Raw genomic sequence first — 20,977 nt, forward strand, 5'->3', positions numbered from 1 at the left:
GATGATCTTCTTCAGCTTCTTTCACACATACCCCCATATATTTCTTCAACTTCCAACCTCTCCTTGGCTCTCTCTTGCTTATTATCTCTGTATGCATTTTCTTAATGGGAGAAACATTATAAACTTGCTAAGACTAAGTAAAAAATGCATTTACACTGCAAATAATGTATTTAAGCAAAAAAAAAAAAGTAAATACAACTATGTTGTATTACGTATTGTGTATATATATCTCTTAGAAATGTCAATGTTCTGATCACTAAACGCAACAACCTCTGGCTAAAGGGCCAGGTAAGCAACTCTTTTCGCATATCACACCTGACTGGAAATGGAGAAGAAAAATCTGTTTTTTGCCAAATATAGCTATCAGTTAACAACAACAAAAAAGGTCACTTCAAGCCTAGATTATTCTGTATTTACCAACATTTCAACAAAAATGCTTGGTATTCATTTGTATTAGAACAACTCTGTCCAAACCCACACCTTTTGTCAGCATGAGCTAACCTTCAGTCCCACAAGAGTGAACAAGTTCTCTCACACCTTGGCTATTACTTGAGCAAATACTGAGGATGGTATCCACTGTGGGGAAGAAAACTGGTAGGAAATTGGTATTTATTCCTGTTTATCATATATAACACAGCTGAGCCAATTTTAATTTGAAAATGTTTTTTTAAACCCACAGCTCACAGCTGTATTATACGAACAGACACCACAGGTAAATAAATATACCTCTGTGTAGATGCAGTTTGAAAGGATAAGTTTTGTCATGACTGTATTAATGCCAAGGACAGCCACTGCAGGAACAACGTTGCCTTAAACAGTGTTTTTTAGTAGCTTGACTTACACAAGATGTTGCATTTCTGCCTTTCCAGGCTGCTTTGTTTCTGGCCTGTTTCTGGAAGGCGCAGACTGGGACATAGAGAACAGCTGCCTTACGAAAAGCAAGCCCGGAGTGCTGGTGGTGGAGTTACCCATTCTGAAGATAATCCCCATTGAAGCGCACAGGCTCAAGCTCCAGGTACTTTTCCTCTAGGGACTCTGAGGTACATTTGTTTATTAACTTCTTCCTACTTTTAAATCTCAGTAGCTGCTAGTCCTTTCCCTCTTAGCACAACCAGAACCACCACTAGCATTTTAAAGTATGCAGTGTGAAACTTCTCCTTACATTAACAGAATGAGTGAGTTTCTGAAGCCAACCATCTCTCATAGAGGCTCCTCTTGTTTCCGCTTTCACACACTTTAAGAACTATTCAGTGTCTTCCTTTCCTCCACACTCTTCTAGAATACCCTCCGGACACCGGTGTACACCACCTCCATGAGAAGGAACGCGATGGGCGTTGGCCTTGTTTTTGAAGCTGATCTTTACACCACAAGGCACATGTCCCATTGGGTGCTTCAAGGTGTTTGTCTCACTTTGAATGCAGATTGACAGCTTGAAATTAGGCACTAGATTTTTCTCATAGAATTCACTGCTTTAGGGAGGGAAAGAAAAAACAAACAAAAAACAACAAAGAGGCAAAGATTCAGCACCCTGGGTGGGGTAGTGTTCACTTAGGCATACCTGACCTTAAATAGTATGTTACAACTAAGCTAGTAGTCTCAATAAACACATTGGAAAAGGAAGTGTTTTTCATCATTTGCTTTTTGTTTTAGAAACACTCCAATTTGCTGTGTACAGATATAGGAAAGATGTAGTAAGTTTGTCACACACACAAAGAATAAGGTTTGCCTGTATAGTTGTAAGAAACATTTTTAATTGCCCAAAGCATCGCTTCTGCTGGGTTTAGAAGCGATGCCTTCCATCAGCCTTGAACAAGTGGCAGGGTAGTTCACTCATACAATAGTAGCCATCATAATATGGCAACAACAACCAAAAAAACCCCAAAACCAAAACCACTGCTGGGTAATGCAATACACTTAGACGTGGTAACCCCCGAAATAACAAGCTGTCTTTAACCAATCATTTTTCAGGAACACAGCCTTCTCCCTGTCCCTCCCCACAATTCATGAAACAAATCCTACCACACAACTGACAAGGCACAACACTGACGAGTGTTTCTTGGGCTTTAAACTAGCAAGTGACTGAATTGTGAAGGTGCACAGGCAGAGGACACAGGAGGCCTTAGGGCTAGTGGACATTCAAATCCTCTCTGACTGGCAACAACCCTGCTGTAAGTTATCGTGCTACACAGGAAACTTAGCAGTACCACAATTAGGAAGAACAGCTGTCTTCATCCTGCCAGTGCCCTTTTTTTTTTTTAGGGAAGCTGACAAATAGTTATCCAAGGCTCCCGAGGGACACACACACCAACACACAGCTGCAGAAAAAGCTTAAGGGGTTAAGACTACAGCTGGCAAGAGGAAGGAAAGAGGGCAGGCAGAAATCCTTCACCAGGTTTCACAAAGGTTACATGTTCCAAGTTTTTGAAGGCACATCATAAGCTTAGCAGCATTTGGGAGCCATTTTTTCTTGCTTGTCCTACTCAGAGGCTGCAGACAAGAGTGAAGCAGAGATGAGCTGGAGGTGCTGATCAGAAAGAATTTAAGAAAAAAACTGTCAGATTTGTGCTCCCTTCCCACAATTACATACTCACACTGCTCTCAGTATGCCTTTCTTTCCTAGAAAAAGAGAACAAACATAAAAATCAAGTAGTCTAACAGAGATGTTGGGGCTACCTGTTGCTAACTAGGCAGGAGTAGGGGAACCAGGACAAGTACAAGGCAAGCGTGTCCCAATTGGCCGAGATAAAACTCGAGGATGCCAGGTTCTCCTCTTGTATGAATTGGTTACGTCAGTTACATTTCAAACTAAATGCACACATTTTAAAGGGACAGCGTGGGCTTCTAAGCTGTTAGAAGCCCGTGCTGTCTGATGATACCCAGAACAAGTCTACGGTTTTCAGGAAACAAAAATAATCCCTTTATAAAAAAAAAAAGTGCAAGTTAGAGCATAAGGAACCATTCCCATATTGGATAGTCGGTTACATTTGCTCCCTGAAAAAGGAGCTCTGAACCAGTATGGAAGGTGCCACAAGTGCAGTGTACTGACTAGTGTAAAACGTGCAATGAAGCCATTCAATTTAAAAAATAAAAAATAAAGAAGTGTTCATACTCTTTCTGTGAGAACCATTAAACCATTGAAAAGAGTGCTTTATCCTCTCCTTCCCCATTTTTTTTTACTTAAAGCCACAAACCAAAGTATTTAGGACTAATAAGTAATACTTGCTGGGACTCTCAGGATTTTTGAGACAGAGAAACTATGAACACAATTTGCAACCAAAAGCCTATGAAGGTAAAAAGTCCTTAGTGCCTCAAAGTATAGCTGCAGCTGCATTATTTTCAATGCTACCATGAGAAAAGGCTTTGTCATGGAAGTTAATGTTTGTGTACGAACTGCTACATACACAGTGGAGAAAAAAGACCTGTTGCTATTTTAAATGCTAACAGCCAATACCTATTGCTGCAGGTTTAGAGCTAAGTTTGCTTTCATTAACATTAATAACACAGCCTGCAGCCTGTGCCTTTGTCCACATGTGTAGTTACCATAAATGGAGCAGTGCTCAGAAGCAAGCGGTCAGGTACCCCTGATTTGGCCACAGCATTTAGTAGTTATATGCCTTGCCATATGAACACAGTCCTATTAGGGTTCATTAGAGGAGAATAATCTATTAATGATGTATCTGGAAGAAGTTTGGCATGCATGGGGCATCAAAAGAAACTTTACTGCAGGTGCTATTTATCCTATAGGATCACAGTGCATAAACAGCAACAGAATAGAGCAAGTGATTTTACTTAAACAGTTCTGTCTGTCCCTGAGTGCTTTCTGACCACTTTGCTTCCGTTGACCTGATCCACTGCCAGCGTTTCAACCTCCGGCTGAGGCTGGGACGGCGCGACGTGGTGGATGCGATGTGCCACCCCAATGTGTGCCTTGTGTGGCTTCTCTCGGGCCGGACTGTGTGATTCACCGGATGCTCGATCTGAAGCAATCGGTGGAATAACCAACGGCCTCTCCTTGATAAGGTGCACCTCTGCCGTTTCTCTGGCCAACAAAAACGGAGTGGGATCAGGCATGGCATCCACAGGCTCTCTTAACAGCAGCTTCCGGCTATCCGATCCTATTCTGTAGGCCTCTTCAAACTCAGGGTTGAGTGGTGTTGACAGGCTCTTCTTCATTCTGCGTCGTGGAGTCTCAGGCAGTTTATCTTTGGGAGGGGCTGGCTTATAGTTGGACAACACTGGACTGCCAGAAGGGGTCCCCTCTGAAGTCCCGCTGGAACTCAGCAGCTTCTTCTTAGTAGCGTGCAGTTGAGAAGTTAAATAAGCAATAGTGCTTGCTCTCTGCTCCAGTTCACTTGACAGCATATTGAGCTTATGGCTTTTCATTTTTAACTCTTCCAAATACTTCTTTTCTCTTTCTTTAATAGTGTTTTCCAGCACCATTATCATAGCATTCTTTTGCTCCAGTTCTTTCAATAATTCATTGTTTTCAGCCTCTTTGCTTTTCAGTTGAGCTTCAAGATCCTCACACTTTCTTTTGAGTTCATCACTTCTTGAACTACCATTTTCTAGAAGAACAGGGAAATAAGAAGTGTTTCAATTTAATGATAGTCATTAAGTTAAACAGTGGAGCAGGGTTCCTTTTGACAATTCAAACCCATAAGAAGACCCCAAAGGCTAACTTGTGCTAATACTGTAAGAATCACTTTATCTTCAGAAGCACTGGGATGGCTCTTACAGAACAGATGAAGAGCTACTGCCACTCACCACAGCTTAAAAGAAAGCTGTTGACACCAGGTAAAGATGCTTCACGCATTGAGGTAAACAGGGATTACAGAAACCATGCTTGCCATACTTGCTCAGAATTAGAGCCATTTTGCAAACTGGCTGGTCATTAAGAGGATCTGCTCTCCCAGCAAGCACCAGACTGGCTGGTGAGCAGGCCGGAACAGCTGTCCCAGCTCACCAGGAAGGCATGCCCAGGCTTTAGCTTTGGTCCCCCATGGACAGCTGAAGCCTGTGACTGTGGGCAGAGACGTTCCTCTTCACTGCTGTAGAAGTCTCTCTGGGGATGAGGTGTCTGAGCCTGGCTGCCTTCTCTTCACAAGAACACGCCCCCCTGTACACCAGGGGACCTTGCACTGTGGGCATGCCCTACAAGCTGACCCCGTCTCCGCACCTGTGCCCTCACACCGCACATGGGGCGTGTGGGGTGATTTTGTCACTCTTTAGTTTTTGCAGCTGGACAGCTTTCCAACTGTTCAGCAGGGACCTTCAGCCCAAAATTCTCCAATAATACAGCACTCTAGTCACAGAACTTTCAACTATAAATTGTTAGACATTGTCCCCTCCACAGTGGGCAATGTTCATGTCTGTCACAGCACCAACACACTGGCATTACTAACAGACCACCTACTCTAAAAATCCTGTGATGAGAAGTATCCGACAAACACTGCAATATCAAAAATTAATGCTGAGCCCATGCAAAGCAGCTCAGTTGCCTTGCTAGATTTGCCGGTGTTCTCTCTTATCCGCAACACACATCCTGTCCTACACTGTCCCTGGTCCGGGAGGTTACACCCAGGGAGTCTCTCATTCCTCTGCTTCACCTGTTGATAACATCACAGAAAGAAGAAAGCTTTGTGGTATGATAACAATACCAGCTAAGTTTTAATAAGTCTCTCTCCTGCCTCTAAAATTCCGTTCCTGCTCGCAATGCATGCAGCATACGCAGGGAGCTAGGGAACTGATTGTCTCTAAACAGGGAGGAGGCAGCAGTTCTGCACTCTCTTCCTTGGTCTTTCGAAGATAGCCTTGCTAAAGAATTTGCGACATTTATTCCATAAATAACCATAACTCTGGAAAGTAGAAAGCTACTCTTGTATCTTTTGAATTTATAGAGTCAACATCCCTATGCAAAGTATTCTCACCTACTTATAATGGAGAAAGTAAAACATTAAGAAACATGAGGCAGTTTAACATGAACACTAAACAAAAAATGTTACGTATTCCTTACCTGACAAGTCTGAAGTCTTTACAGTCAGCTCATAGGTTAAATCTGAAGGGGAAAAAAAGTTGTTTAGCTTTCTTTGTTAGAACAACAACAAATAAACCACTTGGTGAGCATGTTTACAGTAATAGGAGATCCACTGCAAAAGATCAAATCTGTAAAAAACCAACCCAACCACAGAACAATCCCATGACAGTTTTTTTTTTTTAAAGGCAGATCTCTGCTTACTGACCACACTGTCATGCCCTGAAATACATGCACCCTAACTATACCCCAATGGGGGGCTCTGTTGCAGAGGATTCACTGCTCAGGTAGGAAGCAGTTACCCCATTCTTGTGAGAAGAGTCAAGCACTGACCCAGCGTATCAGCACGCTTTCCAGTTACCTGTGCAGTGCTGCTGCAGACGTCGAATCTCAGCGTGCAGGCCTTTCAGTGTGCTGGCGTGCTCCCGCTGGAGAAAGAGTAGATTCTTCTGGGCACTGTGTAGCTGGTTCTCCAGGTTTGAAGTTGCCATCCTGGCATGCAGTCGCTCTGTCAGTAAACAGATGTAGAACGGTAACACGCAGTTATCTTGCGGATATAAAGATCCTCACTACAACGAGAATCAACAGAAATAATTGAATTATACTATTAGTGAATTGATATGCAAGCAAGCAAATACCCCAAAAGTATAAATGTTTTTCTGTTTCATGACTATTTCAATTAGTAGTGCTCTTGGTTCATAGAAAGCCTAATTTAACTCCATGCCAGAGCAGCACAGGGAACTCATTTGTTTGGAGTTAACACATTTAAAGGATTAACTTCAGACAGACTAAGTCGCTAATCCTGTTACAAGATATAAGTGGAGTTCTGAGAAATGGGCTAGTATGTCCCTCTGTCTTGTTGGGCGTTTTCCATGTACCTCGTGGGTTACAGGACTCAGTAACATGTCTGGACAAGAAAGAGGAAGAAAGGACTAAACCGCATCATCACTAAAGAGAAATGCAAAGTTAGGAGCCCTTAACACCCAGCTGAGCCCAGCAGTGTGCGTGCATGTGGCTGCTCAGGGGCGCCTTAGCTGAGAAGCGCACACTGGAAGGGGGAGGAGAGCGCTCTGGCTGCTGCTGCATTTCAGCTGCACTACAGCATGGACGCAGGCCCCATGGCACTGCAGCCTGGTGTCCCACACGGGCCCCAGTGACACTGCAGTGAGGCTGTGGAAAAGCACAATGTCCCATTTAAAGACAAAACAAGCAGATATTTGTTGCTCAGGTTATGAGTAAAAGGAGAACTCTTACACCACTGGGGTTTCCTCGCAGAGCAGTCTCATAAAACTAGGCCCCTGGCCACAGCAGTGCTCAGATTCAAATAAAGACAGAAATGGTTTGCAGTACGATGCTGGGAAGCATCTTTGAAGACCCCTGCTGTGTTACTACTGCTCCTTGTAAGGCAACAATGGTTTTAAAACATTTTATACCCACAGGCCAAATGACAGAGAAACACCTGTCTAGTAGAGCTGGAGACACCGACTCCCAAATGAATTCTCTTATAAAAGGTGAAAGTGTCTCCTCATACAAGGTGCAGCCAGATGCTTCCCTGGGGCTCCCTTTGTGACATCTGAAGAGTACCTGGTGAGCTGCGGTGGCAGGATCACGCTCCAGAGGAGCATGAACAGGAGTCACTAGGTCCCTGGTGGATCTAATCACTCAGTCTGTCATGACACTATTTTCTTTATTGTCCTGCTTCCTAGGGAAATTTCAACTCTAAAATAAGTACGTTAATGAAAAAGTGCAAAGATGACAGCATGCGACCCTCCTGCAGCCTCAAAGCACAAAATCACTCAGCACAAAATACTTCTAGTTGCTCTTGAACTTCACAGTATGACCATTGCCCCTCTCTGCATACACAGGGTGCTGTAACATGAGCAGCACTGCTACAACGAGGGCACACAATGCTGCTCCACCTACAGCTGTTTTACAGAGGCTGCTGGATCTACCTGAAAAGAAGGTTCCAGAAACATATGCCCTCAATTCCTCCACATTGCTAGATTTCTCCTTTCTTTAGCAAGGAATCTGTCAAGCTTGGGAAGCCTTCTCCTCCTCAGACAGCCCAAGAGCACAAGGACAGCACAAAAACAGGTGTACAGACAAGTTCGAGAGAGCCAGGCTGGTGGGGATACTGGGGTGAGGGGCAGTAGCTCATGCTGGATGGGAATCGCCCAGGCCATGCTGGGAGAAATGCCATCTTTTCGGGGTGCCGCAGAGGACAGCTGCTGGCCTGCTCCCAGGAGCGAGGAGGAGAGGGTTCCCAGGCGCCCTGTGGCGCTCTGCACACAGCTGCTGCTGCCGCCCACCATCCAGCAAGGAGACGGGGCCAACAAAGCCGCTACCACACTGTGTCACACTGCTGCTGCATGAGGAGCATTAGCCTTGTCATTTCAGTACTAAGGCTAAATTGAGTTATCTGTGTAGCTTTGTAAAAGCAATTCCAGCATTTAGATTGCAAAGATAAGACTCGGGACTCTCACTGCCTGGACAACCATCTGCAATGGCATTACAGCTACAAACTGTAATTGTGGGACCACGTTGTGCAAGAGATGGACCTTAATTCTGTCCCCTGGCTACCTCACAGGCAGCCTTAAGTGGTTCATATTGCTAGGTAAAACATTTCCCGTTGGGCTCTTTTGGTATGCAGTTTTGTGACAAAGATTTTTTTCTACAAGTTTAAAGTTAGTAAAACATACAGTCAGAGAACACACCATGCGTTTGTCATTCCTTAAGATAACACAGACTCGTTTTTAATTTTATATCTTTCATCCCAAAGATGTAACCTGAGGAACATCCAAATGACCCCAAAGAAATACCAGAGACAGAACCTTGATAAAACATTTGAAAATTAAAAATGTACATATATACACACACACAATCTTCCTGACTTTATGTGTAACTGTAACTGACATCATCATCGATGACTTATCCCTACCACAGAAACATATATTTGACTGTCAAAAAATAAAGTGAAGGTGTAAGAGACTTTCACGGAATCGATTTCTATGCAAGAAGCGAAACAGAGCTTTCAGTTACTTTATAATGAAAATGAAAGATCAGGTTCAGTGCTCAAGAAGAATGAGGGAAACAGTGCCAACGTGCTTTATTGTGTGGAACTGGTCAGTTTGCAATCAACACAATTAAGAAACAAGCAAGGTACAGATCAAAAATACTCTCAAAAGAGGTTCCTGGGTTGGCTAAATAAGAAGTAACCTCAGTCGTGCATTCAGGCTCCTGTGCAGCCACTACATGAGAGCGGCTCACTGAGCCGGGACTGCTTTCTGCCCTCCGGCAAGGGGACGCACTGGGAGCCCCGTGGCCAGCCCAGGAACCTCTCGTGCTGCAGCCTCAGCTGGTGCCTCACGGTCACAGCAGTTACTGCGGGCACTGTTAGTTTAAAGGATTGTTGCTGCTTTTGCTGTTACATTTTCAAAGTGACATCATCTTGTCTGCAAAGCTGACTTCAGACAGACAGAAGCTACTGAATCATCCAATTTTGTAAGTGATCATAATACTCTTATCGACCGAGTATGAAGCAGGTTTTGTTCTGCTGTCAGAGTCCATTCCCTTAACACAGCTGGAGCTGAGACTGTGTGGTACACCAAGGCTCAGAAGGATTTTTACTAAGAAATGTATTTTCTGAAAAACACAAAGCACTGACAGTGCTATGTGACAGAACGGTCTACATATAATGTCCTGGAACCTTTCCTATCCCACTTGTTACTAACCACTTATAGGCTTTATGCTTCTAACTATAATCCCAACAGAAAAAGTCTTCTTCACCAGCAACAAACTTTGATATGAAGTGTTCATAACTCAATTCTTGAAAATAAATGCATTTTTAAACTAACTCTGAATGTGAGAACAAGCAAAACAAGGCCGTCACTGTTGATTCAATTATTCAATTATTTTTTCACCTTGATCTCTTCCACACTAAAGATCACACTAGGATTACCTCATCTGAATAAAAACAATCAGAGGCAGGCTAGTTTTATGGGTTTGGGAAGAAAAAAAACAAACTATCAGCACCAGAGCATCACCTCCCCTGCAGCACTGGTACAAGATCAGTGAGAGCAGTTCCATCAATCCACTAGCAGTTTTAGCTGCAGCCCCTCCGTGGTAAGTCGTTCCTCCTTCCTCTGAGGATAAAGGACCAGAGGGCTGGCGGCCTGCAGGCCTTCTGCAACCCTCCAAGGCTTTGCTTCCTCACTGCAGCCTTGCAGTCTGCCTCTCTCCTTCAGCCACTGCAGTGGTTGTCTAGGAAGGGGAAGGCCGCTGTGGTAAAGTCACAGTTTCCACAGAATTCATGGGCAGCCACTTCAATCCAGTCCCCATTCTGCCCTGCCCTATCATGTCTTCATAAACAGCACATAAAGCACCACGCAATTCGGGCACCTGTTCTCAAGAACAGGTGAGACAACCACAGAAACAGGGCAGGTGTCTTGCAGAGACAGTCACTATGCAAAGCCACTTATGCTGAGAAACCTGCTTCAGCTACACAAATTAGTATTCATACGAATATACTCCAAGACACTATTCACTTCGTAGCTATTTTACACTAAATCTTAAAACACAAACGTAGGCTTATTTTTAAAGCCTGGAATATGGATGAAATAGATTTCTACTGAATCTGCCAACTGAGTTCATTAATACAATATTAAAAATATTTTAGTTTCTTTTTCTCCCCTCATTTGTGCATCAGAAATTTCCCTGTGAGTTTAGCTGCGAATATGTTCACACCAGCACCCCGGATAGCTCTCAGATACCAAGGGATCACATGCGTTTCACCCACCTCTTGTTTTTCCCTATAGGAACTTTTTAGCCAGCACCTAACCAGAAAGCTGGCCAAACTACCAAAGCAGAAGCCAGCCACAGAGAAAATATTTATCTCCCTAGAATAGCATCGAGTCCTTTTATGTCCCTAGAGATAATACAACCGAACTGGACAAAAGGTAACTGAAAACACGGACAGATGTGCATTACATCAGGCAAACCTAGCCAACTGATACATTCTAGGGCAAGTTTACCAAACAGACCGTGTCAGAAGATCAGAAACACAGCACTAAGAGGAGGGAAAAAACCTCCTGGCACATCCCAGAACAGCGCTCCTGAGAGCTGGGAGCTCCAAGAGCTGGACACCACTGGTGCTCCCCCTGGGAAACCTAACACTGTGCTACGTACAGAAAAACCTACAAGTCATGCCTCTACCACCACCCTATTTACACAGCTTCCATGGCTTGTTCCGATTTCTTCAGCTCTGTCAATGGAGTTTTATTTTTCTTGCTTTGCTGGTGCAGCTTGTCATTTTGGAATTGTTTACTGTCCTAAAAGTACCACCGAGCAGACTGATTGCTTTTACTGAGGAATTACTCCGCAATCGATATGAAGGACTTAACTTCCCTACAGAGAATACTGGCTGGCACCACTGTTTAAAGACTACTCTGGCTATGGTCTACTCCACCTACTCCAAGCTCCCTAAAAATTGTTAACCCCCTGTTTGCTGGTACCACATGTAGCCACAAATCACATCCAACAACTGGTCTCACAGGCAGCTGAGATCTTAGGGAAACGACTACCAGTCTTCAAAATCTAGTCAGGTACATTCCTGTTGGAGTTTCTAAGAAGAAATCCTATAAAGTAGTTCCGGGATTGCAATAAGCTCATTACATCTCCTGCTCTTCCAGGCCTTAAGGAATGTGAAGCCATGGATATGGTTACAATCAAAAAGCACAAGATAGATACGAGAAATGCAGACGTCACCCAAGTCCTTAAGAGCCAGATGAGCAATCTTTACTCTCACCATGGAAATCAGCAGGACAGATTTCAGAGCAGCTAAGGCAATGCTGGGAAGAAAGCTGTAACCGCATACCGCAGAGTAGTTAGGTAGGGCTCTATGGTTTTTCTTCCTTCTTTCGTCTCCAACACAAGTTTTTTTTTTTTTTTTTTGAAATGCTTGCTTTGTTCTTACACAAAAGTAACTGTGAAACACAGTGCTAGGCCAACTCCAACTAGGAATGCATGGGTCACTTGATAAGGTTGATAAAACATTAAAAGGGGCATCGCAGTATTCAACACTGCACTGGTAACACACCTGGTTCACAGGAAGACCAGCACTAAAACCAGTTTCCAACCTGTCACAGTCGCAAAGCTTTATCTGTATGGCGTCCTGCATTCCACCCTTAAACATACAGTATTTCTCATTTCCTGATCACTACAAAACATTTCTAGATATAGCTAGAGATTTAGATCTGGAGACAGCCCACCGAGCAGTGGATTTAGAATTTCTTATGAATACAGTCTGGGAGAACAAACTGAATGAAGCAGCACTCCTTCAGAAATGTGAAGTGCAACACTAATCCCTGCTGCACCTAAGTCCTCACCTTCTCTTTACTACGGGAAGGTAACTGAACATTCTTGTAAGCTCACCCTAAAAAGGAACTGTTCCATCTCTTTCCTGAGTGTGTGTGCCCTTAAAAAGGGAAAAAACGTCTTAAATTTAAAATAAAAAGAAAGGAACAAGAGCTTCCAATATCCAACATCATCACATGCTCACCATAAACAACTGCCAACATTTTAACAGCCAAATCCTACCTTGTAGATGATGAACAGGCTCCAGGCCTTTTCTGATCTCAAGTATTTGGATAGAATTCAAAACATTTCAATGAAATGAGTGTAATTTTCTGGCTGTGCATTATTAGGTGCTGGTGCACAACGTCAGAGCATATCCATATCTCACTGCAAAGTAAGGAGAGGGAGATGCTAATCTATGATTTTAGACACAGTCTAAAGGAATCTACTGCAATGAAGCCCAACTGACCACAGTTATTTAACATTTTCATTCCCGTTTGGTATCCACTGAACAAAATAGAACAATCTCCTTCAAAATAGATGGGGCGATTATCACCTGGAAAACCACTTCAGCTCCCTCCCAACAAATATCCAAGTCTTTTTGGAGAGACATTTGGGCAGGCCAGCTTTTTCCTCTGAACTGGTATCTAGCTGTTGCCCCCTCAAAATGTGACAAAAGCTGCCAAAACGCTTTTTGCATGCTGTACAAAACACAATTTCGAGAACTAATTAAGGACATGGGCTCTCTCGGAAGAACCTTGTAAGTGATAGTCCCCATTTTGCAGACTGTCACTGAACTGACCAAACATTGCTCAGTAATGTAGCTCTAATGATAAAATGCCCAACTGCTGGACACTTAGCTGTTCTCTGCTTAGATCAGCTCTCCCATCTCCAGAGACTTATGCCATCCGAGAAGTGTTTGGTCAGCTTGTTTCGAAGGACACACAGAGAAAGCCTGCAGTCTCCACAGCCAACTCGAGGGCTTTGCTGAGTGTCCTTCTGCTCAGACATTTCCTTTACCTGCCCAGCCAACCCAGTACCGCTGCACGTCTACCGACATAGATCCAGCAGCACAGCCCAAAGACAGCCTGCTACACAGGAGCAGATTTATGACCCCCTCCCCATGCCCCTGTGCATTAGACCGGACCATGTTCACTAGTCAGCAGCTCTTGAAGCCGGCCCTGCCTTTCAGACTACACCCTGGGCCACTGCAGCCACCTTCAGTACGCAGCACAGCTCGTAGCAACAACTCTGGACCCTATTCCTGTGCTTCTGTGTCAACGCGTATCAGTTCTTATCGCATCTAACTGTGGTCCCAGGACACTGTTCTCACGCTCTTTTGGTTTATGTCTTTAAAGCCAGACAAAATTAGTTCTTTCCTGGGGACAGCCGATGGCAAAGACGAAATGTGCCACCCCCCTCCCAGACGAAGGATGACTGTTTTCTCAGCACCCTTTCTATTTCTAACACTTTTTGATGTTGTTTTACTGGGTAGTTTTTCTGCCCTGTTTCCTCTTCATTTTGTGATCAGGGATTCCGCAGGCTCTTTACAGGGAATCTCTGAATATCCCTGAAGAAGCAAAGTTTTAATATTCTAGTAAAAAGAATAAAATTGTTTTGTTACTGTAACAGCAGTGGGTATGGCAGCAGGAAGAATAATTAAGAGGACACATCTCTGACAGCAACGCCTTCGTTCCTCCAGATGCCTTAACCTAACAGGCTGGTGGTGCAGGAACCACCGACTGCTTACACGCTGCCCTACGTGAAGCCACGAGGGCTGACAGGGACAACACACACAGTCCCCGTCCTTGAGACCGCACCACCCCGGGGCCGTCACAGCGGAAGCAGACTAAAAATAAGTCAACGGTGAGACCGCTGCCATGCCAGAGACTGGAAGAGAATCAAATCAAAGGGAAGCAGTCCTGCAGCGGCATTTTAGACCTACGTATTTTCTGACTATTACCAAGGTATCCTGACGCTATAGCAACCGATGCTATGGCTGTCAAGAAGAAAGGGCTTACTCTGGCAGAAGACGCTGAAAATGACTAAAGTCGGGCATTAGGGAAATGGGGAAGGCATCACCTAAATAGCACCGATTACTTCAAAAACAATACTCTCCTTTAACGGTGATTTTTTTTTAAGTTATATTAAAACCCCTCATGAGTAAAGGGGTAATTTAGCAGAACAGGCAGGCTCTCATCAGTAGCTCCTGATGAGTGGATTTTCTATTTTATTCACCCCTTCATTCACCCTGGGGAGAAAGGAGTTTGTCACTGTAATACAGCCTCCATCAAAGCTTTCACAAATCGCACCCCAATCACAACTGGTCCGTTATAATACTGCAAAGAAACATACTGCTCTGTCTACTAAAGCCAGTTTCTTTTGTAAGAAGGGCAATGAAAAGGAAGTTAGTCTCCAATTCCCCCCAACACTAACATAATATCAGTGTTACACGTAAGAATGATTCTGATCCTATTACTTTCACAGTCATTAAGTTCTCCGGCTTCAGTTAAAGCTAAATCAGGACTTCACCTTGTATAGCACCTGTGGGAGGTGTACAAGGATATGTTAAGTACAACTCCAAACTCACGCTTAGAAATAATACTGTGATGGAAAAGTCAGTTTTTTCCCTTACGAACACCACTTTGTGTTATCTTTTGAGTTCACTCTCTGTGATCAGTAAGCGATGCGTGAATCACAGAAGGAAGTCACAGAAGATGTATTTGTGTCATTTTTAAAATGTCCCAGTTTTAAAGGCTTAATGAAATGCCAACCAAAACAATTACTATGGCTGGTTTCACATAAGTGACTTTTTTTCCCCTCCCACTTAGTAGGAAAATAACCTGCCACAATGCAGACATGCAACTATTCAGCTATCCAGCCTAGCCACGACTTTGCCTCACAGCTTCCACTCGGATATACTGAGCAAGTGTACTGCCACGTCTGTGAAATGCTCCAAATCCACCTTCCCCCGGACTGCCTAGTGCTGCAGGCCAGGGAGGTGGTCCCGCTGACAGAGCCACCTTCCCACTGACTGGTTTTCACTGAGGGGTTCACACTGCAGCCACCTCAAGGGGAAGGGGGAAACGGGTGAGCAGGGCAGGTGGGTGGGATGGGCACAAGTGCCTCCCGAGGCAGCGGTGCCAGCTCCTGGCACTGCCCCGAACTCGAGCTCCCACTGCGAGGACAGCAGAGGGCATGATTTTCAGAGTTCACCCGGGATGAAAGGCGTCAAGAGAACTGGCTGGACCCAGCTGCAGAGCACAGCTACTCGAACTGCTCTGCAGAATAAAACAACAATTTTCCAGGCAAGTTTAACAGGCTGAGAAGTATGTTTGTTCTCTAAAGCATTCTGCGACAGTCTTTTCCTAAGGCATCGATTTGATTGTTTGAGAACAGTCAAACAGATGAAAATTACTCTCCATTTTGCTGAAGTAAAGGTTTTGAGAGCTGCTGCTGACAGGAATCTAGGGGCAGTGATTACCTATGTCTAAGTTCTCCCCTTAAAAAAGTACAAGATTTTTTATTAAATAATATGATGCTGAGACCTAGGTACCTTGTACTCTTACCTATATAACCCAGGTACCTGGAAGACAGCAGGGCTAACAGAGCTTGAATCAAGTTTTCATGAGGAACGGAAAGCAAACAAGCACACATACTTGTGTTACAAAGGAAACCTGCCACTAACGACATCATTCAGGCTTTTTCCACACAGACACCTCCTGAGCGCAACACCTCTGCCCCACAGCAGTGTGATCGATGGCACCTTGTGTGCCCTCCCTCTGGGCACTGCCTCGGATTACCGGGAGCTACCGTCCCTGGTGAACTTTCAGCCTTTCTACAGGCAGGCACTGTTCTGTTTGGGTGGAAGTCATGAAAAGTTACAGTTTTCAGTCAAGCAATATTTTTAAATAACTTTGATCTTGAATCCTGGCTCTCACCCACATAATTAAGACTGACAAGCAGCAAGATATTTTAATGATATTTTCAAGTAACACCCCAAGTTTTCCTAGGAGTGAAATGAGAATAAACGTGCTCCTCAACAGCGGGAAGGAAAGGGATCCATATAAAAGGCTTTTTTTTTTTTTTTTTAAAAAAGACTATTTTAAAACCAGCTTGCAGATATTCCAATACACTCAGAATACATTGTTTTCAGAAAAGATTTGCCACATCTCTAACTTCTCGTAGCATGTAAATGTACTGCTCCCATTTATAATACCATGCTCCTTAATATCATCAAGGGAAACGAGCTGGTGCAACATCCTCAGACAACGTTACTCACTGATCCCATGGAGATACGGACAGACACCCATTATCAGACTGCTGGACAGCTTCACTTAGAGAAAAACAACTTTGCTATCATTTAAAAACGAACACAGAGACAAATCAGGCACACGCTCACTGAAGATACTACAACCAGATATATAAAGGATGCCGGCTCTCGAAGAAGTGCAGGAATCAGAGATGAGGTACAGCAGGCAGCACCTGAGCACCAACACTCAAACCTGGCTCTCCGAAATACAGCATTCATCATCTTCAGTTGCTCTTTCAGGTGGTGCCTTAGACGCACGCACACGAGAGGAGCCGGGAGTGTTCTGGCATGCTGCGGATGCAAAGGGAAGCCAGCCTCCTGCTCGAACAAAGGGCAAGCGCCACGCTTGGGCTCCACCCCGGCGCTCAGCACCACGTCTCCAAGGGACAGGACAAGCGCTGCCACAGCCTGGCCTGCCCACGCTGCTGGTGGCTGCCCAGCACCAGCTGACTGCAGCATGCTCGCACTGCCGACAGCGTGGAAGCAGAAACAAGGCACACAAACCTGTGCTTTTCTATGTCTCACAGCCACTCCAAGTACACGCGATGTTTTATTGTATGCTGCAGCAAACTGACATGAACAAAGCTGCAGACAGCCAGACCACAGATGGTTCATGCAACTGCCTTTTCTCAACACCAACACCAACACCCTTAGGTCTTTCTTTTCTCAACCTGTGACTTTGTTTTTCAAACAACCAGCAGCAGGAAAACAAGGAAGATCCATGCACTTGTCTACTCAGACTACACCTATTCCCCCTAAAGCACAACAGTAAGCTACCCGACACAGGGATTTCTTCAGTAAGTCGCTGCTCATTAAAAACCCACTGCTGTTAGTTACTAACAGACACATATATACAGATACACAAATATATAGCATCACTTGTTACTTGTCAGCGAAAAAATTCTCAAGCATTATGAACTATTTCAGAAAGGTGTTAACTACAATTTGCTACATTATTTTTTTACTACAAAAAATGAGGTGAAACGTGAACTTGAGCGAAAAATGAATTACATAACAGCATTCTGTTTACACAAGTAAGCATTGCAATACATTGTGAATCTTGAGGATATAAAAGCAACCCTTTAATATTTTGCAATTTTAAAACTCAATTTCTTAACCCATGGAAAAGCAATAACACACTTAGAAATTAGTGCCTAATGGTATTAAAGGCAAACTAGTTTGTAAACAGGACAGTAGAGGGGCTACAGTTGTAGTAATGTTCCAAAAATATTTTACCGTACATTATGCTTCACATTCTGCAATAATAGGACGAGAGTTTTTCTTCTCCCTGCTGCTGCTAAAGGACCCACTAACGTGGCAGATCTGAATGAACAAATATTTTGTCCTTAATACCTACAGCCCCTTGAATTACGGCACATGGAAGAACAGTTTGATTTTTGTAATTACAATGATAAAAAATTATACATTTTAAATACATTAAAAAAATTAGAAACCTTAGAAGTATGCAATTATACCTGGAATCTTAAGTAAAGGAAAGAGCTTTATGGAATGAAATAAGGTTGCTATTTCTGAGTTTACAGCAACCGCTGGACCTAAAACTGCATAGAGCATTTGGACTGGTCACGAGGCCTTTGTCTTTTCTAAGGCGATAGGGGCGGAAACTTTACAGATACACAAAGCAGAAGTATGGTAATAGGATGAAAACAAGCAGTTATGCATCAGTTTAGCCGATTCTCTAATATATTTCTACATATTATATAATAAATATTTTCTGCTTAAGCAGATGATACTTTCCTCTGTTACGGCCCTTTTTCACTAAAAATCACTGCTGGAACCTCAGCACAACATTCACATAATTACAAGCCTTTTATTATCCGTTCATAAAATGCTAGCCTTAAACAAATCAAAAGTGATGCTCAGTTCAAGAACATGAATGTCCGTTTTTGTTTAAGAGCATAAACGTCCAGCTTCCCTCAGAGGTTCAGTCACAATAAAGCACTACAGGATTACATTCGCTAACATGCCGGTTATACAGAAAAAATGCACTGTATTTAGTCTTATCTGTTTATTTATTTATTAAATTGAGAAACATAGTTTATATTGCCAAAGCCTCAATAAAGCCTTTTAAGCTTGAGCATCTTACCATCGAGGCAAAGCCAACAAGTACCCCGGGTGCCTCCTGTGCACCTGCAATGCAGATCAAAACGGGCAATTCCACCCTCCAGGCCGCCTCAGCGTCTGGGCTTTCATTTACCTTCAGGGGCTCGGCTCTGCCCAATTTTGCTGCCAAGCTCACACCCCGCTGCTGTCACCCACGGAGGCAGGGCCCCTCCTTCCTCCCCTGTCCCACCCCAGGTCCCCGGTGGGAGAGCCTCCCCGCAGCTGGCAGCTCTCCATCTCTGAAGGCGCGCCGCATTTCTTCGCTGCCAGCCCCACGGACGACAGGCGTTCCCTCGGGAAGAACCCGCTCGTCTCAGCCCAGGATTGCTCCCCACCCGCCAAGCCCACGCACCTGCTCCTGCCTTACCAGGAAAAGGGCAGCGCCGGAGGCTGCGAAGCAAAACCCCTGCCCGGGGCGGGGGGCGGCAGCCACGGCGGGGCCGGGCTGCGTTTTCCAGACAGCGCCACCAGGGAGGGACGGAGGGAGGCGGCTCTCCGGGGCGGGGGGCACCCGGACGGAGCTCCCCGGCCAGCAGAGCCGGGGGGCGGCAAGGAGCCGGCAGCCGCCTGCCTCCTCCGCTCAGGAGCACGAAGCGGAGCCGCCCAGCCCCCGGCCAACTCCCCCTGCCTCACAGCGCCCGGCCCGGCCCCCTCACGCCGCCGCTCCTCACCTCACCGGGGCCGCCGCCGTCCCCGCCCCGGAGCCGCCTCCTCACAAAGGCCGGAGGGGGGGCCTCCCCTCAGCCCCTCACGACGGCGGGGGGGGGACGCGGAGCCGTTAGGGCCGTTAGGGCCGCTAGGGCCGCATCCCCTCAGCCACAGCCCCGCCACCCCCCCACCGCCGGCCGCCCCTCACCTGCCTTCGGCCCCTCCGCGGCCGGCAGCGCGCAGCCCTCAGCCGCGCCTCATGGCGCCCGCCGGAGCCCAGCGCCCCGCGGGGCCGGCGCTCACCGGCGGCGGGGGGGGGGGGGGGGGGGACACACGGACGGGGCCGGGGGCGTCGGCGCAGGCGCAGGTGCGGTTGCGGCAGCCCGGCCCGTCGCTATGGCAACGGGGAGGGGGGGCAGCGCGGCGCGGCGGCCGTTGCCGCGTTCCCGCCCACGGGGGGGGGGGGGGGAGCGCGCGCCTGGGCCGCGCGCCGAGGAGCGGGAGGCGCGCGCGGGGGGCGGGAAGCGCGCGGCGGCTGCAGGGGGCTCGCGCGTGGCTGCAGCGGGGCGCGCGTGCACGGGCGCGTGTGCAGGCTGCGGGCGGGAGCGGGGCCGGCTGTGCCGCAGCACGGTGACAGCGCGCGCGGGGGAACGAAGGAGAGCAGCCGAATTCGGGGGATTTTTGTGTGCTGGGTACGTGTCGGCACCTGTCCCCGCCTGCCCAAGTAGCTCCCGGCGGCCACACGTGCGTGCGTTTTGCTGCAGGACATCCGAAACGTGCACAGCTGCATCAGGACCGCTGCATGGGCATGCTGCTAGGGGTGGCTCTGCGCTCCGTGCCCACCTCTGCGCGTGCACCGTGTTTCTGCGCTGCTCTCTGCACCGACACACGCACGTGAGCTGCACTCACGCCAGCTGGGCAGGTCCAGGATGTCTGTGCTGTGCGTCTGTGTTGGCTGCACGAAGCCACGTGAGATGAGGCCAAGTAACATCACCATATTTCTGTCTGCTCACACAAGTTACGTGAGCACCGGCAGACGCCCGGAACCCCCCGCACCCAACAAACGCAGTGAGGTTGGGGCAGTCGGGGACTTGGCCATCCCCAGGACATTGCCCTTGGGAACACACGGGGAGAGCTGAAGCTTTGCATTGCACGCAGATTGTGGTCTTTTTGTGTTTGTAACAGAAAGAAATACTTCATTACAGGGGACTTCAGGACGAAGACGTAGAAACTTGATAATGTTCTAAGGAAAAAGAAGCATACCCAACACAGGTTGGGTATATTTCAATATATATATTTCAAGACTTACCGCAAACCAAACAGCACGAAGCAGCAAGCTGGTGGATCTATGAGCCCTTCAGTGGTTCAGCTGCGCGTGAGCAAAATGGAGGATGATCTGTGTGTGCTTTGCACCGTGCGGCTCCTGGAGCTGGGGGAAATGCAGAACAACATCGCCTAGAGGGAAATATTTTTCAGAAGGCTTATTAGTTCTTAGTTAGCAAAACTAAAACCAA

General features: G+C 46.1%; 3 protein-coding genes across 15 annotated transcripts in view; 2 read left to right on the forward strand and 1 right to left on the reverse strand.

Annotated features, from left to right (window-relative positions):
* DNAH10 (dynein axonemal heavy chain 10) overlaps positions 1-12,619 on the forward strand; it is a 68,639-nt gene extending 56,020 nt beyond the window's left edge. For 6 of the 10 annotated variants that reach the window (XM_080560134.1, XM_080560137.1, XM_080560129.1 and 3 more), the window contains 2 exons: positions 870-1,015; positions 1,280-1,620. In XM_080560134.1, coding sequence (XP_080416260.1) covers positions 870-1,015; positions 1,280-1,426 — 293 coding nt within the window. In that variant the 3' untranslated portion in view covers positions 1,427-1,620. The other 4 variants (XM_080560133.1, XM_080560131.1, XM_080560132.1 and 1 more) reach the window with 4 other exon arrangements.
* LOC308179656 (uncharacterized protein) overlaps positions 1-20,977 on the forward strand; it is a 224,520-nt gene that overhangs the window by 9,963 nt on the left and 193,580 nt on the right. The window lies entirely within an intron of this gene.
* CCDC92 (coiled-coil domain containing 92) lies at positions 1,728-19,793 on the reverse strand. Of its 4 annotated transcripts, none has more exons than XM_080560194.1 (4): positions 19,672-19,793; positions 6,393-6,600; positions 6,014-6,055; positions 1,728-4,565 (listed from the first exon to the last, which is right to left on the reverse strand). In XM_080560194.1, exons 2-4 carry the CDS (start codon positions 6,520-6,522, stop codon positions 3,790-3,792), a joined length of 948 nt encoding a protein of 315 aa, XP_080416320.1. In that variant the 5' UTR covers positions 6,523-6,600; positions 19,672-19,793; the 3' UTR covers positions 1,728-3,789. The 4 variants fall into 4 exon arrangements, with proteins under 4 accessions (XP_080416320.1, XP_080416321.1, XP_080416322.1 ...); XM_080560195.1 differs by having other exon boundaries at positions 19,676-19,768; XM_080560196.1 differs by having other exon boundaries at positions 6,393-6,539; positions 19,672-19,768.

This window comes from Anser brachyrhynchus (genome assembly GCF_964034855.1).
Source record: "Anser brachyrhynchus genome assembly, chromosome: 17".
NCBI classification, from domain to species: Eukaryota; Metazoa; Chordata; class Aves; order Anseriformes; family Anatidae; genus Anser; species Anser brachyrhynchus.